Source organism: Heterodontus francisci, chromosome 10 (assembly GCF_036365525.1).
Source record: "Heterodontus francisci isolate sHetFra1 chromosome 10, sHetFra1.hap1, whole genome shotgun sequence".
In the NCBI taxonomy this organism is placed as follows: domain Eukaryota; kingdom Metazoa; phylum Chordata; class Chondrichthyes; order Heterodontiformes; family Heterodontidae; genus Heterodontus; species Heterodontus francisci.
In genome coordinates this window covers 49019055-49037760 of record NC_090380.1, presented here as the reverse complement: position 1 = coordinate 49037760, position 18706 = coordinate 49019055, and the positions used below count along the sequence as shown (strand labels likewise).

General features: G+C 43.3%; 1 protein-coding gene across 1 annotated transcript in view; it reads left to right on the top strand.

Annotated features, from left to right (window-relative positions):
• Window positions 1-18706, top strand: part of gk (glycerol kinase) — a 146642-nt gene that overhangs the window by 83346 nt on the left and 44590 nt on the right. Inside the window, exons 11-13 of the mRNA XM_068040567.1 lie at window positions 1107-1149; window positions 1413-1493; window positions 6437-6515. Coding sequence (XP_067896668.1) covers window positions 1107-1149; window positions 1413-1493; window positions 6437-6515 — 203 coding nt within the window. The remainder of the gene's footprint in view (window positions 1-1106; window positions 1150-1412; window positions 1494-6436; window positions 6516-18706) is intronic.

Sequence of the window (18706 nt, the reverse complement as noted above, 5' to 3'; positions counted from 1 at the left end):
GATGTGTGTAGGATGTTTTCTCTGGTTGGTGAGTCTAGAACCAGAGGACACAGTCTCAGAATAAGGAGCAGACTATTTAAGACTGAGATTAGGAGGAATTTCTATACTCAGAGGGTGGTGAATCTGTAGAATTCTCTACCCCAGAAGACTGTGGAAGCTCAAACACTGAGCATGTTCAAGACAGAAATCTGGAAACTAATGACATCAAGGGATATGGGGATAGTGAGGAAAAATGGCATAAAGATAGATGGCCTACTCCTGCTCCTATTTCCTATGATCCTATAAGGTTGCCAAAAAAGTGGTAAGCCTGAGGACTGGGAGCAATTTAGAATCCAGCAAAGGATGAGCAAGAGCCTGATAGGGAAAAGAGAATATGAATGCAAGCAAGCGAGCAACATAAAGGCAGACTATAAAAGCTTTGTTATGTATGTGAAAAGGAAAAGATTAGCCAGGACAAATGTGGATCCATTACAGGTGGAGACAGGAGAATTTATAATGGAGACTAGGGAAATGGTGGAGAAACTAAACAATTACTTTGTGTCTGTCTTCACGGAGGAAGATGCATAAACTCTCCTCGAAATATTCAGGAATCAAGGGACTTGTGAAAACGAGGAACTGAAAGAAATTAGTATGAACAAAGATGTAGACGTTTCCCCTGGCTGGTGAGTCTAGCACCAGGGGACACAGTCTCAGAATAAGGGATAGGCCATTTAAGACAGAGATGAGAAGGAATTTCTTCACTTGGCAGGTGATGAATCTTTGGAATTCTCTACCCCAGAGGGCTGTGGAAGCTCAATCAGTGAGCATGTTCAAGACAGAAATCGATAGATATCTGGATACTAATGATAAGGAATATGGGAATAGCGCGGGAAAGTGACGTTGAGGTAGATGATCAGCCATGATTTAATTGAATTGCGGAGCAGGCTCGCGGGCTGAATGGCCTACTCCTACTCCTATGTTTCTATCCAAAGAGCTCCCTTACCATCAAAATGAAAAGTAATTAAGGGTTATATCATTCTATATTAATACACTGTTTCTCATTGCCAATGTTGATTCCTGTGAACTAATTAATTATATTTTGTATAAGTATATCCTTTTTCTTTTAGATATGGAACAGGTTGTTTCCTCCTGAGTAACACTGGCGAAAAGGTTAGTCTGTCTCTGTTTTAAAGTCTCAGATTTGGGCAGAAGTAAAGCACATTTTTTCCTATGTAAAATTGAGCGCAAGTTTGAAGAAAACAGTAAATTGCTGAGCATTATATACTCATCAATGTAGTGTCTAAAATGTTATGCCGTAATCAGTTTGTAACTCATTTTCCAGAACTATTCAATTCCTTGCAATGTACAATTCTCTATTCAAATTCCAGTATAATGTTATTTTACAGTTGAACTAATGAGCTTGCTCTTCACAGCCTGTGATATCTAAGCATGGCCTGCTGACGACATTAGCGTATAAATTGGGCAAGAACAAACCTGCAATCTATGCACTAGAGGCAAGTTTTTTGTTTTTATTCAGCTGATGGTTGTAGAACTCTGTTGTGCATTATTCACATAGATAGTATTACATAGAATTTGCAGCTCAGAAACAGGCCATTTGGCCCAACTGGTCCAATCCAGTTGTTCATGTTCCAAACAATCTGCTCCTTCTTGTAATATAAGTCTGTCAGCAGAACTATCTATTCCTTTGTCCCTCATGTTTATCTAGCCTTCCCTTAAATGTGTCTATGCTATTTGCCTCAACTATTCTTAGTGGTGCTGAGTTTCACCTTCTAACCACTTTGTAAAAAAAAAGTTTCTCCTAAATTCTTTATTGGATTTATTAGTGACTGTCTTATATTTATGGCCCCTGGTTTTGGTCTCCCCACAATTGGAAACATCTTCTCAACATATACCCTTTCAAACCTCTTCATACTCGTAGTTAGGGAGACAGACAGGTATTTCTGTAAGCATCATCATGAGTCCCGCATGGTGTTTAGCCTTCCTGGTGCCAGGGTAAAGGACATGATGGAGAGGGTGCAGAATATTCTGCAGGGGGAAGGGAGTGAGCCAGATGTTGATACATGGAGTACCAACAACATATAGAGAGCAGGTATTGAGGTCCTACGGTCAGGTTTTCAGGAGCTAGGAAGGAAATTAAAAAGTAACCCCTCGAAGGATCTCTGGATTACTCCCAGTGCCATGCGCTAGCAAGAGTAGAAATAGGAAGATAGGGAGGATCTATGCATGGCTTGAGTCATGTTGCCTCAGAGTCTTAGGACATTGGGACCCGTTCTTGGGCAGGAGGCACCTATTCAAAAGGGATGGAATGCACCTCAATAGGACTAGGACCAGAGTCATAGAGTTATTATAGCACAGAGGAAGCTATTCAGCCCATCGAGTCCATGCCGGCATTTTGTCGAATGATCCAGTCAGTCCTATTCCTCTACTCTATCCCCATAGCCCTGAAACTTTATTTCCCTCAAGTGCCTGTCCAACTTCCTTATGAAATCACTGATAATCTCTGCTTCCACCACCCTTGTAGGCAGCGAGTTCCAGGTCACTACCACTCACTGCATTAAAAAAAGGTTCCTTCTCATACCCCCCGCAAATCTTGCACAACACCTTAAATTTGTATCCCCTAGTCCTTGTACCATCAGCTAATGGGAACAACTCACCTGTCATAATCTTGTACACCTTTATCAAACCTCCCCTCAACCTCTTTTACTCCAAGGAGAATTTTTGTGTTTTCTTTTCCTTATGCTTACTAAGACTTTGGACATCAAGGCACTACCCTGCATCAGGGTCAGTTAACACTTGAGTAGTGGGTTCCTTTATTGAGGGTAGCAGCATGGCCTTACATTGCAAGAGAACATCTGTCTGGTCTATTTGTTGATCAGCAGCAGACTGAGGATGAGATGCAGTTATATATGTTACATCATTTCCTCTCGAGTAAGGGGTACTGAAAATGTACCCACTTAAAGGTGTACTACAACAAGAATAACCCCAGCTTCTCTAATCTAACCTTGTAGCTAAATTCCCTCACACCTGGAACCATTGTAGTAAATCTCCTTGGCACCCTCACCATCACATCCTTCCGAAAGTGTGATGACCAGAACTTGACGCATTACTGTAGTTGGGGCCTAACCAGAGCTTTATAAAGGTTCAGCATAACTTCCCTGCTTTTACACCCAGTACCTCTATTTATGAAGCCTATATGCTTTGCTAATTACTCTCTTTTTCAAAGATCTATGTACATGATTGCCCAGGTGCCTCTGTCCCTGCAAACATTTTAGAACTGTACCATTAAGTATATATTCCTCTCCCTATTCCTTCTGCCAAAATGCATCACCTCACACTTATCTGTGTTAAATACCATCTGCCGTCCTTGTAGGGAGGTTTACTAGTGTGGTTGGAACACGAGGACTGCAAGGAATACAAAGGCAGGTTTACAAAGCTTGCATGTAAACACACAGTGTGGTGAATAAGGTTGGTGAGCTACAGGCACAAATAGCAGTGTGGAAATATGATGTATCGGCAAAAATGGAAACGTGATTTAAAAATGATGAGGACTGACTGCTTAATATTCCACAATACAAAGTATTCAGAAAAGATAGGGAAGGAATAAAGGGAGGTGGGGTGGCAGTACTGATTAGGGAAGACATTGTAGTGTTGGAAGGGGCGGATGTCCTTAAGGGAACAAAGACTGAATCCATTTGGTAAGAGTTGGGGAGCAAAGTGGGGATGATCATATCACTTGGGGGTATTTGATAGGCCTCCAAATTGAGGGAGAGATAGGGGAGCAAATTTGCAGGAAAATCACAGAGGTGCAAGAACTATAGAGTGGTGATATTGGGGGACTTGAATTACCCAAATATTGATTGGGATAACATAGGAGTAAAAGGTAAGAAGAGGGCAGAATTTCTGAAACGTGTTCCTTTCCACACTGGCCCTAAGAGCTTTGGGCCTTCCTTTCTTGCGCTCCCCTACCTGCCTTAGTAGCACCCATCTCTCCCAGTGGGGCTGCCATCCATTCAGTGCTGTGGGGCCTTTAATTAGGTCTCCCACCTCAGGAACCTGCCCACTGTCTTTAATTGGAGAGGCGGCCTCAACTGGCTGCCTCCCAGAAGTTTCCCCCTATCAGCGCACCTTTGAGCTATGCGGGTTTGGACCTGAAAATGCTCCCAATGCCTGCAAATATTCTAAGACCAGAGATTCTGCCCATTGAGTCAGTAGTGATACTCTTGATGAAAGGTCACAGATCTGCACCATTAACTCTGCTTCTCTGACCACAGATGCTGCCTGACCTGCTGAATATTTCCAGCACTTTCTGTTTTTTATTTCAGATCTCCAGCATCTGCAGTACTTTGCTTTTATTTTAACTTTTTTGCTATTTTTATTGTGGAGCTGAGATGAGCAGAAGTGCTCCTTCCGGCTCCAGCTCACATTTGCAGGTTGCTGCCGCAACCACTCATCTCTCTGCTCCGCTACTCATCACCCCGAACCCCGCCCTCCCCCCTCCCCCCAATAGCCTCCTCTGTCCCTCTGTGCTTTCCGGACTCTGATTGCCAGCTTAGCTGGATGATGTTTTTCCCAGGGCCAGTGAGTTGCCTGTGAGGTAAGACTAGCACCTGTAAACAAATGAGGTTGCACAGACCAATTTTATGTGGTCCTGCCACTGGCCCCATAAGGCACAGGCAGCCCAATTTGGTCGCAATTCAGTTTCTAGGCCAGTATGTGGATTGTTACAGTCAGGTGAGGAGGGGTCAAAGGGCTGCCCTCTTGTCCTTCTCCTTGTTTGACTGCAACAGGGTTTCTTTTTTAAAGTGAATATGCTTGCCAATTCATTGAGTGTTTAACTAGTTACTTGCTATGATCATAAAAGACAGCTTTTCTTCAACTTAACAAAGAAAGAGGTTAGCTTTATAGTATTTAAAGCAATCTAAGTAAAATAATAAACTAAGTTGCAACTTTCTCTCGCTCTCTCTCGTGCTCTCGCTCTTGCGCGCACACACATGCACAGAGTGGGGAAGGATAGATTGGTCAGATTAAAGTCCGGAGCAATAAAAAAGGGGTATATAGTCTGTGGAGGTTGGTGACACTTGGTTGTCCTCTGGCTGAACACGGTGGTCCTGAGGCTTCCAGCTTGTAGATCTGGCCCCAGATTTGGTGGTCCTCCTGGAAAACAGTGATGCGGATGAGTTCCTTCATGGGGTCTCTGTCTGCTGCAGTGATGGGCCGAGGTGGTTATGGCCAGCAGGCAGGGTTTGAAACTTGCCTAATGAATTGGGAGGAGGAGAGAGACCCCACATGGGGTTGCCTGTCTGCTGCAGAGACTGAAAAGCCAGCTTAAAACACACAGGCGGTGGGCCTGTCACATGTTGGCTCAGTGTGTATTTCCTCTTGCAACTTAATTAGTTCATGTTTAGGAATTCCCTTCTCTCAATCAGGGTCCCATTGTTCAAGTGATTGCCTTTGAGTGGTTCGTCTCCACCAGTTTAATGCCCAAGTGATTTCCTTTAAATGTCTTGTTAATGGGGACTGGCCAGGTGATTCACTCCAAACTTCCCAAGTCATTGTTCTGGAGGAGACTGGCCAGACATTTCTACTCCCTCTCAATGCTTTGGAATGTAGGGGATTTTGATGCCAATTTCGGTAGGCATTTTAGCTGCTAGCAGTCGCCCTTTGGTCTGTTCTTATTTTAAAATTTAATTCAGGTTTCCAGCCGATGGATTAAAAAAATCATCATTCGGCATAGCACGTGTTCGTGACAGGATATTCATCTCCAAGCATTCATAAAGTTCTTACAACATGACCCTGTTTATTAGTCTACTGGCTCTTGACTTCCAGACTTTCAATATTGCATTTAAAGCCATGTTGTATTCGATACTATGTCAAATGCTGTGTTCCTCCAATATAATGTGCAAAATTCTGCACTCTCTGGAATATGCTGTAATGGATGTAGGTGGCTATCATGCCCTTGGATTGAACACAGGACACGACTGCTGAAAAAACTGCATGTAAGAAAATAATTTTCTTTTTAACTACTAATTCACATGAGTGGATAATAGTCCTTACTCTGCAACATCTGTATATTCCTGCTGTCAATGAAGAGTATGTTCAATAATCAGTAGGCATTAACCTGTAGCCAGATAGAAAATAAAGGACTGAAAGTTGAGAAACGAGGAACTTTCTTCACAATCGTCTTCCTTGCAAGAGGGCAAGTTATTTTATTTTTCAGCTTGGCAAAGGTGGAAAGTAACTCCAGCTTTCCGATCTGGTGAGGGGTAACTTTCTACTTTAGGTGTGTGCAATATAATTGATGTATGAACAAAATTAAAACTCTCCAAGTAGCATTATTTATTATGAGATCGCTTACTCAAATTTTAAAAAATGAGGTTACATCCCTTAAATGCACAGTTCCTCCGCTAACAATTGCTCTATTTTCGTGTTTCTCTAGGGATCAGTCGCCATCGGTGGTGCTGTGGTACGCTGGCTTCGAGACAACCTTCATATCATTAGTTCAGCAGCTGAAGTTGGCAAGTACTCTTTATTTTCATTTATAAACACAGAAAATATGCAGTAAATTGACAGGAAAAGGGGAATAAATTCCACTTAATGTATCTCCAGGACCTGTGTTCATTCAAGAACAGACTAATGGGATTATTACATTCAAATTCTAGGCTTGATTATCAAAGGCTTAAAGGTTCTAAACTGTAGACACAAGGGCAGCTTATGGAGAACATTAAAATGTATCAAAGACAATCATTACAGTTCATCTGGTTGGTCTATATATCTATTAAATATCATTCTATATCATTCACATGCCCCCCCATTAATTTTCTTCAGGTACGCATCCAACTCAAATCAACAAATTTAAGTTGTCCCTTAGTGCCTCTTTTCACAGTTTATTCTGTAGATTTTCATCCAGCTGAGCGAAATAGTTGCATCTAAGTTGTCTTCACTCTCATTCTTTGAAGTTTAAGTTAAACTGCAATGCCTGTTTAGTGCAAGATGCCACCTTGGTAAAGGAGTTGAAGTCTGCATTAGGAACAACCACTCATTAAGGGACTAATTGACAAATTGCTTGCTAGTTTTCATTAAAGAGGCTGCATGGCATATTGGTCTCTCCTAATGGCAACCAGCAGAACAGGAGTAAACAAGTCGTTGTTAAGGGTTTTGAGCACTACTAAAAGCCAAGCTCAACTTTCATTTATTCACCTGCTGCTGCAGATTCACTGACTACATTGCATTTGAAAAAGATTTTTGAGACACCAGACGATTTTATGAGATGCTTTGTCAAGATGTCACCAAAGTCGTTAATAGTTTTTCCAGAAATTCTCTCAGGATTTCCCCTAAAAAGAGAGTGTTGTATAACTCAATTTTATTGGACACCTTGTAGGAATCACCAGGAGAAAGGGAGTGCTTGCCCATGGGCACATTGCTGGGATGGGGGGCTCTTGGTTTGCATGAGGAATAGGAGGGAGAGATTAGGCCATGCAGACCAGCACCAGCTGCTAAGGAGGGCTCTCAGCAGGAGGCCTTATCCACCTAGGGAAGGTCTTCAGAGAGCGCTAATCCTACATTCACATGACCCAACAGCAGAATGCGAGGTGGCTGTGTTTTACCAAGCAGATTTGCACCCTCATGGAGTGAAGACTCAGACCTCGCTGTACAGCTAGGTCTCCATTGCCTGTGGCAGTCAAGTTCAGAGTGATGTTTAATTTTTGTGCTACTGGAAACTTCCAGGCTACCACAGGTGATATCAGTCACATATCACAATCCTGTCTACGCTTCTGCATAAGGGAGATCGCTGGAGCTCTGAGGAATGACTATATATCATTTCATATTTCCAGAGAACACCAGAGACAGGGAGCTCTAGAATTCAACAGGATTGCAGGATCCCCCATGCTCCAGGGAGCCGTTGATTGCACACATGTTGTCATGCAAGCTCCTCATGTAAATTCAGTAGTATTCAGAAGCAGGAGGGGATTCTGTTCCCTCATTGTGTGCAGCTTGTGTACAATCACTGGCAGTGTATTTTACAGGTGAACTGTCCCACAAATCCTTGAGCACCAAGCCATGTGCATGACTGCCTACTAGGTGACATGACATCATGGTTCATGACTCCCCTGAGAAAGCCCCAGACACTAATTGAGCACTGATACAATAAGAGTCACTCTACCACCAGGAATATCATTTGAGCAGACCATAGGGGTCTTCGAGCAGAGGTTTAGATGCCTTGATTGGTCAGGAGGTGTCCCACAGTGCTCAACTGAGAAGGTCTCCAGATTAGTGGTGAATTGTTGCATTCATGCTCCGCTATCTGGCAATCGAGAGGCCCGCCATTACCACCAATTGTGCCAGAAGGTCAATCTCAGGAGCCACAAGAACAAAAAGACGAGGACCACTGGAGGATCCACACCGAGGGATGCTCATGCTGTCTAACTGAAAGGCACCTTTGAGAGTTATGCTCCACCTTCAGACTCTGGGCACTGTTACTACATGCTTCACCTTCCATGATTGAGGATCCATCAGGAAGTCCATAAACTGCAGTCAATCCTTTCAACCCCTTCCCCATGAAAAGATCATCAATTCCACCTCTACCCAATTATTATAATCAAATATTTATCTGCAACAAAACCAAACAATAGAAATATCACACAACTAACAAATATTAAACCATTCACCCTGGTGCTTGCCCTTATGGCTACCTATTAATGCTCTTGCCTAATCAATTGATTCTATGAAGTGCAACCCCAGTGGCAACACAAAGCAAGGTGGATAGCTGTTGAGATTCAGAAGAGGGCAATTCAAATGTCTTCCTGCGATGCCCTCGAGAGGCCATGGACCATGTTGGCCCTACCTCAGACTGCAGCATCTCAGCATGGGCTTCAGCAGTATGGGCTGCCTGGCTGAGAGACATCTGCAAGGACAATGGTGGAGGAGTGAGCAGCAATACTGGCGTCTGGAGAGAGGCCTGTAGGTTCCTGCTGTATGATTCCCATGCCACTACCTCGGGGTTTGTGTTCAACCAACCCAGTGATCTGGTGGAGGACAGATTTCTGGGCATGAGAGATACTTTGCAAACCCTTTTTAACCGAAGAGCCAAGAAGGGAGCTGGCTGAACATCCATTGCAGCATTTTGGTGTTCCATGGAAGCTGTAATTACTGCATTGGAAGCTGAGACCTCCATCAGGTGCTGCATAAAATTGGGCTTCATCTCAAATTCTCTATCAAGCCATGGACCAAAGTGGAGGCAGACTCCTCCATCCTCCAGCCATAACCAGTAAGCATTCAGGCTGGCTGTCCTTTGCACCAAGTATTTGGTTTGTCAGACCTATCAGCCTTTTCTGAAGCTTGACCCTTGCCTCTGACTCCTCGACAGCTGATGCAACAGTGGTAGCGATTGATGCATTCTCTTTCTTCTTCCTCTAGAAGTGTGCAAGGTGGGACTTGCTCCTTGGAATCTGCAGTGATAAAATTAGAAGGCTTAGGGACGTCAGTGACCATCACCAGAGTGACTCAATAGCAACACTACTCACTGAGCTGGCCAAGTCGTGAAGGATATATCTGCCAGACTGAACCTGTGGCAGGTGGTGAAAACACCAACAAGAGGGAAAAAACCTATTTGATCTCATCCTCGCCAATCTACGTGTTTTAGATGCATTTGTCCATGACAGTATTGGTAGGAGTGACAACCACCCAGTCCTTGTGGAGACGAAGTCCCATGCTCATATTGAGGACATACTGCATCGTGTTGTGTGTCGTAGTTTTATAATTCTCTTGTGAAGCACCTTGGGACATTTTATTAAATTGAAGGTGCTTTATGAATATCAATTTTTGATGTGTGGCACTAACACTGTGCTAAATGGGCTAGATTTAGAACATACCTAGCTGCTCAAAACAGGGCATCCAAGAGGCGCTGTGAGCCATCAGCAGCAGCAGAATTCTATTTCACCACAATCTGCAAACTCATGGTCTGGCGTATCCCTCAGTCCACCATTTCTATCAAGCCATGGGACCAACTCTGGTTCAATGAGGAGTGTTGGAGAGTATACTAGGAGCAACACCCGGTATACCTAAAAGTGGCGTGCCAACCTGGTGAAACTACAACATAGGACTAAAAGCTATCCCACAACCAGTAGGTCAGATCAGAGCTTTGCAATCCTGCACATCCAGCTGTGAATGCTGGTAAACAATTAAACAACTGATTGGAAGAGAATGCTCCAGAAACATTCCCATCCTCAACAATTGCAGAGCCCAGCACATTAGTACAAAACTGAAGTATTTGCAACTCATCAGCCAGAAGTGCTGAGTGAATGATCTATTTCAGCCTCCTTCTGAAGTCCCCAGCATCACAGGTGCCAGTTTTCAGCCTCTCCATGTAATATCAAGAAGCAGTTAAAGGCACTTGCTACAGCAAAGTGGACTATGAAAACATCCCGGCTGAAATACTAAAAACATGTTCTCCAGAACTAGCCAAGCTGTTCCAGTACAGCTTCAACACTGGCATCTACCCAACGATGTGGAAAATTGCCAGGTATGTCCTGTCTACAAAAAGGACAAATCCAGAAGCAGCGGCGGTGAGAGGAGCCAGGCTATAAAAGGAGCGGAGAGCCGAGACCAGATGTGGTGGCGGCGGTGAGAGACGCTCTGTTCAGTGGACCTGCTTGACCAGCAAAAATCGAAGTGTGATGTCACAGGAGAGCTGGTAAGTGATTGGTGGGTATTTCTTCTGTGTCTCTTTTTTGTTTTTGTTTTGGCGATTTAAATCAGGAGATGTCATTACAGGTTAAGAGTACACTTAAATAAAAAATAAAATAAAAAATTTTAATACTGAGATCCAAATTAATTAATTAAATAGAATAGAGATGGCTGGGCAGGCGATGTGTTGCCGCTGTAGTATGTGGGAGCTGGTGGACGCCGGTGTGATCCACGGTGACCACATCTGCAGCAAGTGTTGGATGTTTGAGGAACGTCTGCTCAGAGTTGATGAGCTGGAGTCCGAGCTGCGGACACTGCGACACATCAGGGAAGGGGAGAGTTACCTGGACACTGTGTTCCAGGGGACAGTCACACCCCTGAGATTAATTACATCCAATTTGGACCGTGGTCAGGGACAGGAGGATATGACTGCGAGTGATGTAGGTATGGGGATCCAGAATTTAGCTTTGGAGGAGCCTCAGCCAGTGCTCTTATCCAATAGGTACGAGGTTCTTGCTCCCAATGTGGACGAGGGCACAGACTGCAGGGAGGATGAGCGAACTGACCACTGCACCGTGGTTCAGAGTGCCATTCAAGTGGGGGGAGAAAATAGAAATGTTGTAGTCATAGGGGATAGCATAGTTTGGGGAATAGATACTGTTCTCTGCAGCAAAGATAGAGAGTCCCGAAGGCTGTGTTGCCTATCTGGTGCCGAGGTTAAGGACATCTCTTCTGGGCTAGAGAGGAACTTGGAGTGGGAGGGAAAGGGTTCAGTTGTCGTGGTCCACGTAGGTACCAAATACATCGGTAGGACTAGGAATGAAGTTCTGCTGAGGGACTGTGAGCAGCTCAGGGCTAAATTAAAAAGCAGAACCATAAAGGTGGTAATCTCCGGAATACTACCTGAGCCTTGTGCAAATTGGCATAGGGTAAATAAGATTAGAGGTAAATGCATGGCTCAAAGATTGGTGTTGGAGAAATGGGTTCTGATTCATTGGACACTCGCACCAGTACTGGAGAAAGAGAGAGCTGTTCCGTTGGGATGGGCTGCACTTGAACCAGGCTGGGACCTGTGTCCTGGAGAATCATATAACTAGGGTTGTAGATGAGGTTTTAAACTAAGTAGTGGGGGGGAGGGTTCAATTGAAGAGAAGTTTAAAAAGACGAAAAGTAACGAGAGAGCAGAGGTGCAGGGTAGTGAAGGGGCATACATTAAGCAGAGTGTGACAGGTAGGGACAGAGAATACGAGCATAAGTGTACAGCAGAAATCAGAACCAGAGTAGGTAAAAATGGTAACAAGTCAAAGCTTTAAGGCTCTTTGTCTGAATGCATGCAACATTTGTAACAAGATAGATGAGCTGACGGCACAGATAGAAATAAATGAATATGATTTGATAGCTATCGCAGAGATGTGGTTGCAGGATGACCAAGACAGGAATCTCAATGTTCAAGGATATTTGACGTTCCGGAAGAATAGGCAGAAAGGAAAAGTAGGTGGGGTAGCTTTATTATTAAAAGAAGGGATCAGTGCAGTTGTGAGTAATGATATAGGTGTAATAGATCATGATGTAGAATCAGTTTGGGTGGAAATAAGGAATAGCAAGGGGAAGAAATCACGGGTGGGCGGAGTCTATAGGCCCCCAAGGAGTTCCCTCTCTGTAGGACAAAATATTAATCAGGAAATAATGGAGGCGTGTAAAAAGGGCACTGCAATTATCATGGGTAATTTTCATCTGCATATAGACTGGACAAATCAAATTGGCAAGGGTAGCATGGAAGACGAATTTGTAGAGTGCATCAGGGATTGTTTCTTAGAACAATACATTGCAGAACCTACCCGGGAACAGGCTATTTTAGACTTGGTAATGTGTAATGAGGTAGGAATAATAAGAGATCTCGTAGTTAAGGATCCGCTAGGGGGAAGCGATCATAACATGGTAGAATTTCAAATTCCGTTTGAGGTTGAACAACTCGTGTCTCAAATCAGTGTCTTCAACTTAAACAAGGGCAATTACAGAAGTATGAAGAAAGAGTTGTCAAAAGCGGGCTGCGAAGATAGACTACAGGGGAAGTCAGTAGATGAGCAGTGACAGACTTTTGAGCAGATATTTCATAACACTCAGCCAACATTTATTCCCGTCTGACGGAAGAACTCTAAGAAAGCGATGAACCACCCGTGGATAACAAAGTAAGTTAAGGAGAGTATCAAATCAAAAACAAAGGCGTATAAAGTGGAGTTGGAGGCCAGAGGATTGGGAATTTTTTAGAAACCAGCAGCAGATGACTAAAAAGCTAATAAAGAGAGAGAAAATTGATTGAGAGTAAATTGGCAAGAAATATAAAAACAAACAGTAAGAGCTTCTACGGGTATATAAAAAGGAAGAGAGTAGCCAGAATAAGTGTGGGACCCTTAGAGGATGAGACTGGGGAATTAATAACAGGGAACAGGGAAATTGCAGATAATTTAAACCAATATTTTGCATCGGTCTTCACGGTGGAGGACACTATAAACATCCCAACAATAATAGATGAGCAAGGTGTAAATGGGAGGGAGGAACTTGCAACAATCTCTATCACGATGGAAAGGAAGGAGACAGAAAGCAGGAAACTATAGACCAATTAGCTTAACATCTGTCATTGGGAAAATGCTAGAGTCCATTATTAAGGAAAAAATAGCAGGGCATTTAGAAAAACATAATGCAATCAAACAGAGCCAACATGGTTTTATGAAAGGGAAATCATGTTTGACAAATTTGTTCGAGTTCTTTGAGGATATAACAAACAGTGTGGATAAAGGGGAACTGGTAGATATAGTGTATTTGGATTTTCAGAAGGCATTCAATAAGGTGCCACATAAAAGGTTATTACACAAAATAGGAGCTCAGGGTATTGGGGGTAATATGTTGACATGGGTTGAGGATTGGCTAACACACAGATGACAGAGAGTCGGGATCAATGGGTCTTTTTCAGGTTGGAAGGCCGTAACTAGTGGGGTGCCACAAGGATCGGTCCGAGGGCCTCAACTGTTTACTATCTGCATTAATGACTTGGAGGAAGGGACAGAGTGTAGAGTATCCAAATGTGCTGACGATACAAAAATAGGTGGGAAGGCATGTTAGATTAGATTAGAGATACAGCACTGAAACAGGCCCTTCGGCCCACCGAGTCTGTGCCGAACATCAACCACCCATTTATACTAATCCTATATTCCTACCAAACATCCCCACCTGTCCCTATGTTTCCCTACCACCTACCTATACTAGTGACAATTTATAATGGCCAATTTACCTGTCAACCTGCAAGTCTTTTGGCTTGTGGGAGGAAACCGGAGCACCCGGAGAAAACCCACGCAGACACAGGGAGAACTTGCAAACTCCACACAGGCAGTACCCGGAATCGAACCCGGGTCCCTGGAGCTGTGAGGCTGCAGTGCTAACCACCCATGTTGTGATGAGGACACAAAGAATCTGCAAAAGGATATAGATAGGTTAAGTAAGTGGGCAAAAATTTGGCAGCTGGTGTTCAATGTGGGAAAGTGTGAGGTTATCCACTTCAATAGGAAGAATAAAAAGGCAGATTATTATTTAGATGGAGAAAATCTACAAAATACTACAGTACAGAGGGATCTGGGTGTTCTTGTACAGGAAACCCAAAAAGTCAGCATGCAGGTGCAACAAGTTATTAGGAAGGCAAATAAAATTTTGGCCTTTATTGCTAGGGGTTAGAGTTTAAAAATAGGTAAGTCTTATTACAACTGTACACGATGAGGCCACACCTGGAGTACTGTTTACAGTTTTGGTCCCCATATTTAAGGAAGGATATACTAGCATTGGAGGCAGTTCAGAAAAGGTTCACTAGGCTGATCCTGGGATGAAGGGGTTGTCTTATCAAGAACGGCTGAACAGGTTAGGCCTTTATTCATTGGAGTTTAGAAGAATGAGAGGTGATCTTATTGAAACATATAAGATTCTAAGGGGGCTTGACAGGGTAGATGTTGAGAATATGTTTCCACTGGTGGGGGTGTCTCGAACTAGGGAACATAGTTACAGAATAAGGGGGCACACATTTAAAACTGAGATGCGAAGGAATTTCTTCTCTCAGAGGGTGGTGAATCTCTGTAATTCTCTACCTCAGAGAGTTGTGGAGGCTAGGCCACTAATTGTATTTAAAGAAGAGTTAGATAGATTTTTGAAATCTCAGGGAGTCGAGGGTTATGCGGAGCAGGCCCGAAAGAGGAGTTGAGGCCTGGGACAGATCAGCCATGATCTTTTTGAATGGCAGGGCAGGCTCAAGGGGCTGAATGGTCTACTCCTGCTCCTACTTCTTGTGTTCTTGTGATCTGGCAATTACCACCCCACACCCCCCACAACACCATCAGTCTACTCTCAACCACCAGAAAATTGATGGAAGGTGTTGTTGCTAATGTTATCAAGTGTCACTTACTCAGCAATATTCTGCTCACCTATGCTCAGTTTGGGTTTCACCAAGGTCACTCAGCTCCAGACCTCATTACGGCTCTGGTCCAGACATGGATATAAGAGCTGAATTCTGGAAGTGAGGTGAGTGGCTGCCCTAAACATCAAGGCAGCATTTGACCGAGTGTTGCATCAAAGGAGCCTTAGTAAAGTTAAAGTCAATGGGAATTGGGGGAAAATCTCTCCACTGCCTGGAGGCGTACCCTGCACAAAGGAAGATGGTCGTGGTTGTTGGAAGTTAATCATCAGCCCCAGGATGTCCCTGCAGATGCTCCTCAGGGTATTGTCCTATGTCCAGCATAAGGTTAGAAGTAGGGATGTTGTATGTGGCCGCTTTAGGAGGCTGTGTTTGATGTGACCATATGGAATTTGGGAGTGAGGATACATTTGTGGGATAATGGATCAGGAATAATCATGCATCTTTAAGGAAGCTGGATGCACACATACCTCCTAGGCCGACTGTCTTGCCTCTTGCCACGGCTTCCATTCTGATCGTAGCCAGCACAGCGTCCTCAAGGGGAGTTATATCATGCAGGCGAGCTTCCCCTCCCCGGCCCCTGTTATGTGCTATCTTGTCCTGTAAGAGAAAGAGTAATGATTGTGAATAAGTGTATTGACAGGTGTGTTTGTGTGTGTCTCATATGGTTGAAGAGCTGTGAGAAGTGAGAGTAATGCCTGTGAAGGATGCAATAGTGTGGGGTGTGCAAATACTAGTGTACAGTTAGCTGGTGGATGCAGTGTGTTGAAGTGGTTCGGTTATTGAGCAATGTGCTCTTGAGCACTTGTGTCAATTTGTTAAATTTCTTGCAACACTGGAGCCACTTCCTGGGGCCAGGGTTTCTGGCTGTCACTTCCTGGCTATCTCTCCCCACGCATAATGCACTAGCTGCTTCTGTGGCTTGTTGTCTCCATATGTGTGCAGGACATCCCTGCTTCTCTGAACCTTCTCCACCAGGATATCCGGTGCTGCTTCTGAGAATCTGGGTGCCTCCTCTCTCTCCCTGAGCCATCCTTCAGTTTCTGCTCCACACCTTTGGTGGAGGCTACGTATACAGCTTCAGGAAAATTACTTGTAATCAATGTGTGAGTACTTAATGTAAAGATATTCATGTTAGCAGCTGCAAGCACACTTAAATCATGGAAATCATCAGTTAGCCCCAAAATGTTATGCTAAATCCACACGTTCAAACCAGTGTTTCTTATTGGCACATCACCCATTTACCACCTGTTTTCACTCTCTCACCAAAATAACCCCCATTGGCACTTAGCTTGTATGTGTCCTTTTAAGATCTTGAATATTGTTATAACATTATCCTTTGAGCATCACCTTCTCCAGCTTCTGCGATCTCTAATCATAACTCGGGTACCTAATCCCAGCTGTCAATATTAATCACCCAAAGCTGCATCCTCTCCAACACCTGAATGTCTTTCCCAGAATTGTACAGAATGCCCCAGGTTGGGCTGGGCCAGTGATCTGTACAAATTCAATCACATCCTAAGATTTGTGGTCTATTTGTCTGACCCAAGATCCTATTTGCACTCTCCACTGCAGCTGTATACTGCTGATGAATTCAGTCATCTATTCACCATTATCCATGTACTCTCTCCTGTGCCATTTGCTGTAGAATAATACCGTTCAGCTTACAACTCAACACTGTGATGTTACATTTGTCCACATTAAGTGAGCAGGAAGAGAAGCCATTACTGGTGATATTCTTGGGGGGGTGGGGAAAAGCTCGTTTTCAAAGTTTGGTGTGCTGCTCTTTGCTTCATCCCTCATCTAGCCTCTCATGAAGACTGCTGTTTTATCACCTGCAAAACAGCACCTTTCTCTGTAGTTACATACCCACAGCACTGCTGAAATGGTCATCATGTCTTTATCCCTCTAGGCCTAACACTCCTGGCTGACCTTGTGAGCTCCACCCTACAAAATCTCCAACTCATCTAAGACCATCCACATCATATCTTGTACTAAGTTCTGCTTACTCATTGCCCTGTTCTCACTGATTTCCATTCCTACTTATTTACAAGTACTTTTACTTCAAAATCCATATGCTCGTTTACAAATACCTTGATGGTTGACACCATTCTAGTTGTATAAACTTCTCATACTCTGTACTGCAGCATACACTCTTTGCCATGATAGCACCAACTGTGTATTCATTTCCCCCACTCCTCAGGCAGAACTTCATCTACATGATCCTGCACCCTGGAACCCTCTTCTAAAACTCCTTCACCTTGCTACATATTTTCATACTCAAAACATACCTTCAGGCACCTTTTTTTCCCTAAATCCTGCTAGCTGTTTATTTTTTGTCCCTTCTCTTCATTTCTGTGAAGTGCCTTGGGAGTTTAACTGCATTAAAGCAATTATGTAAGTGCAAATTTGTATTTGTACTAGGATTGAAATGCAGTGGCTAAAACTGTGAAGTAATGTCTTCTGAGATATTTCAAGAACATTTTTTATTTGGATAAGCTCTGGGATGTAAATACTGGTAATTGAAACAGTTTTTTGGGGGATTTGGGTTACCAGGGTCAGCATTGAGGACTTCTTGAGTCAAATATGGAAACTCTTTCCCCAGCAAGGTAACTTAATGCCAACCTCAGAAACAAATCTCTCTACTGCACCTGTGCACGTATTGCATTTCCCATATCCTTATGGCCTTTTGGAGTGTGGTTACCAGTTTTATGCAATGGACCATGTTTTACATGAAACTGGATTATGATCTTAGAACCATCAGTGGGAAAAAATGTTCATGCCGTTTGTCTGGGTAGGATTTTAAAAAATTTGTTCATGGGATGTGGGCATCGCTGGCGAGGCCAACGTTTATTGCCAATCCCTAATTTCTCGCTGCAGTCCATGTGGTGTAGGTACACCCTCAGGGCTGATTAGGTTCCATAGATTTTACAGGATGCTTCACAGATTCTGATGCAATACTACATTTAAGCAGCAAGTAATATATATAAACACCTGTATAAGACAAATGACAATATAGTGTGAGTGTTTTGTCTGATACAGGTCATAAGCTTTTGTACTAAAATGTGGCAGTCTGTTTATGTGGTAATTGGCCAAGAATGGAACATATTGAATATTGCTGTGGGTGACTAAGGAACAGTTTTCCCATTCACCTAGCTTACATTTGACCAAAGACTTTTTGCAGGCTTGTCCATGGAGACTGCTAGTTTTCGGGTGTAATTACCAGTCCAGTGTCCTCTACAGGTGATTTGTGGCATTTGTGAGCAGGACATGCAGCAGAGAGGCTCTCACCAACCAAATTGAAGAATATTCACTGAGATACACAGAGTACAAAGCAGGAAGTAAAAAATAGGAAATGTAAATTATATTAAGTCTTTGTACAGGAAGCAAAATAATTATTGGGACATATGCAGGGGATTAAGAGAAAGATTAAAGAGAAAAAACAAACTTTTTTTAAAACTACAACATTAATTTTCTTCTGAGCGAATGAGACTCCACTTGTAAAGTTAATTTTTCAGGGCCAGGGAGGTTGTTCATAAGTAATTATCACCTATTACACCATTTAAAAAC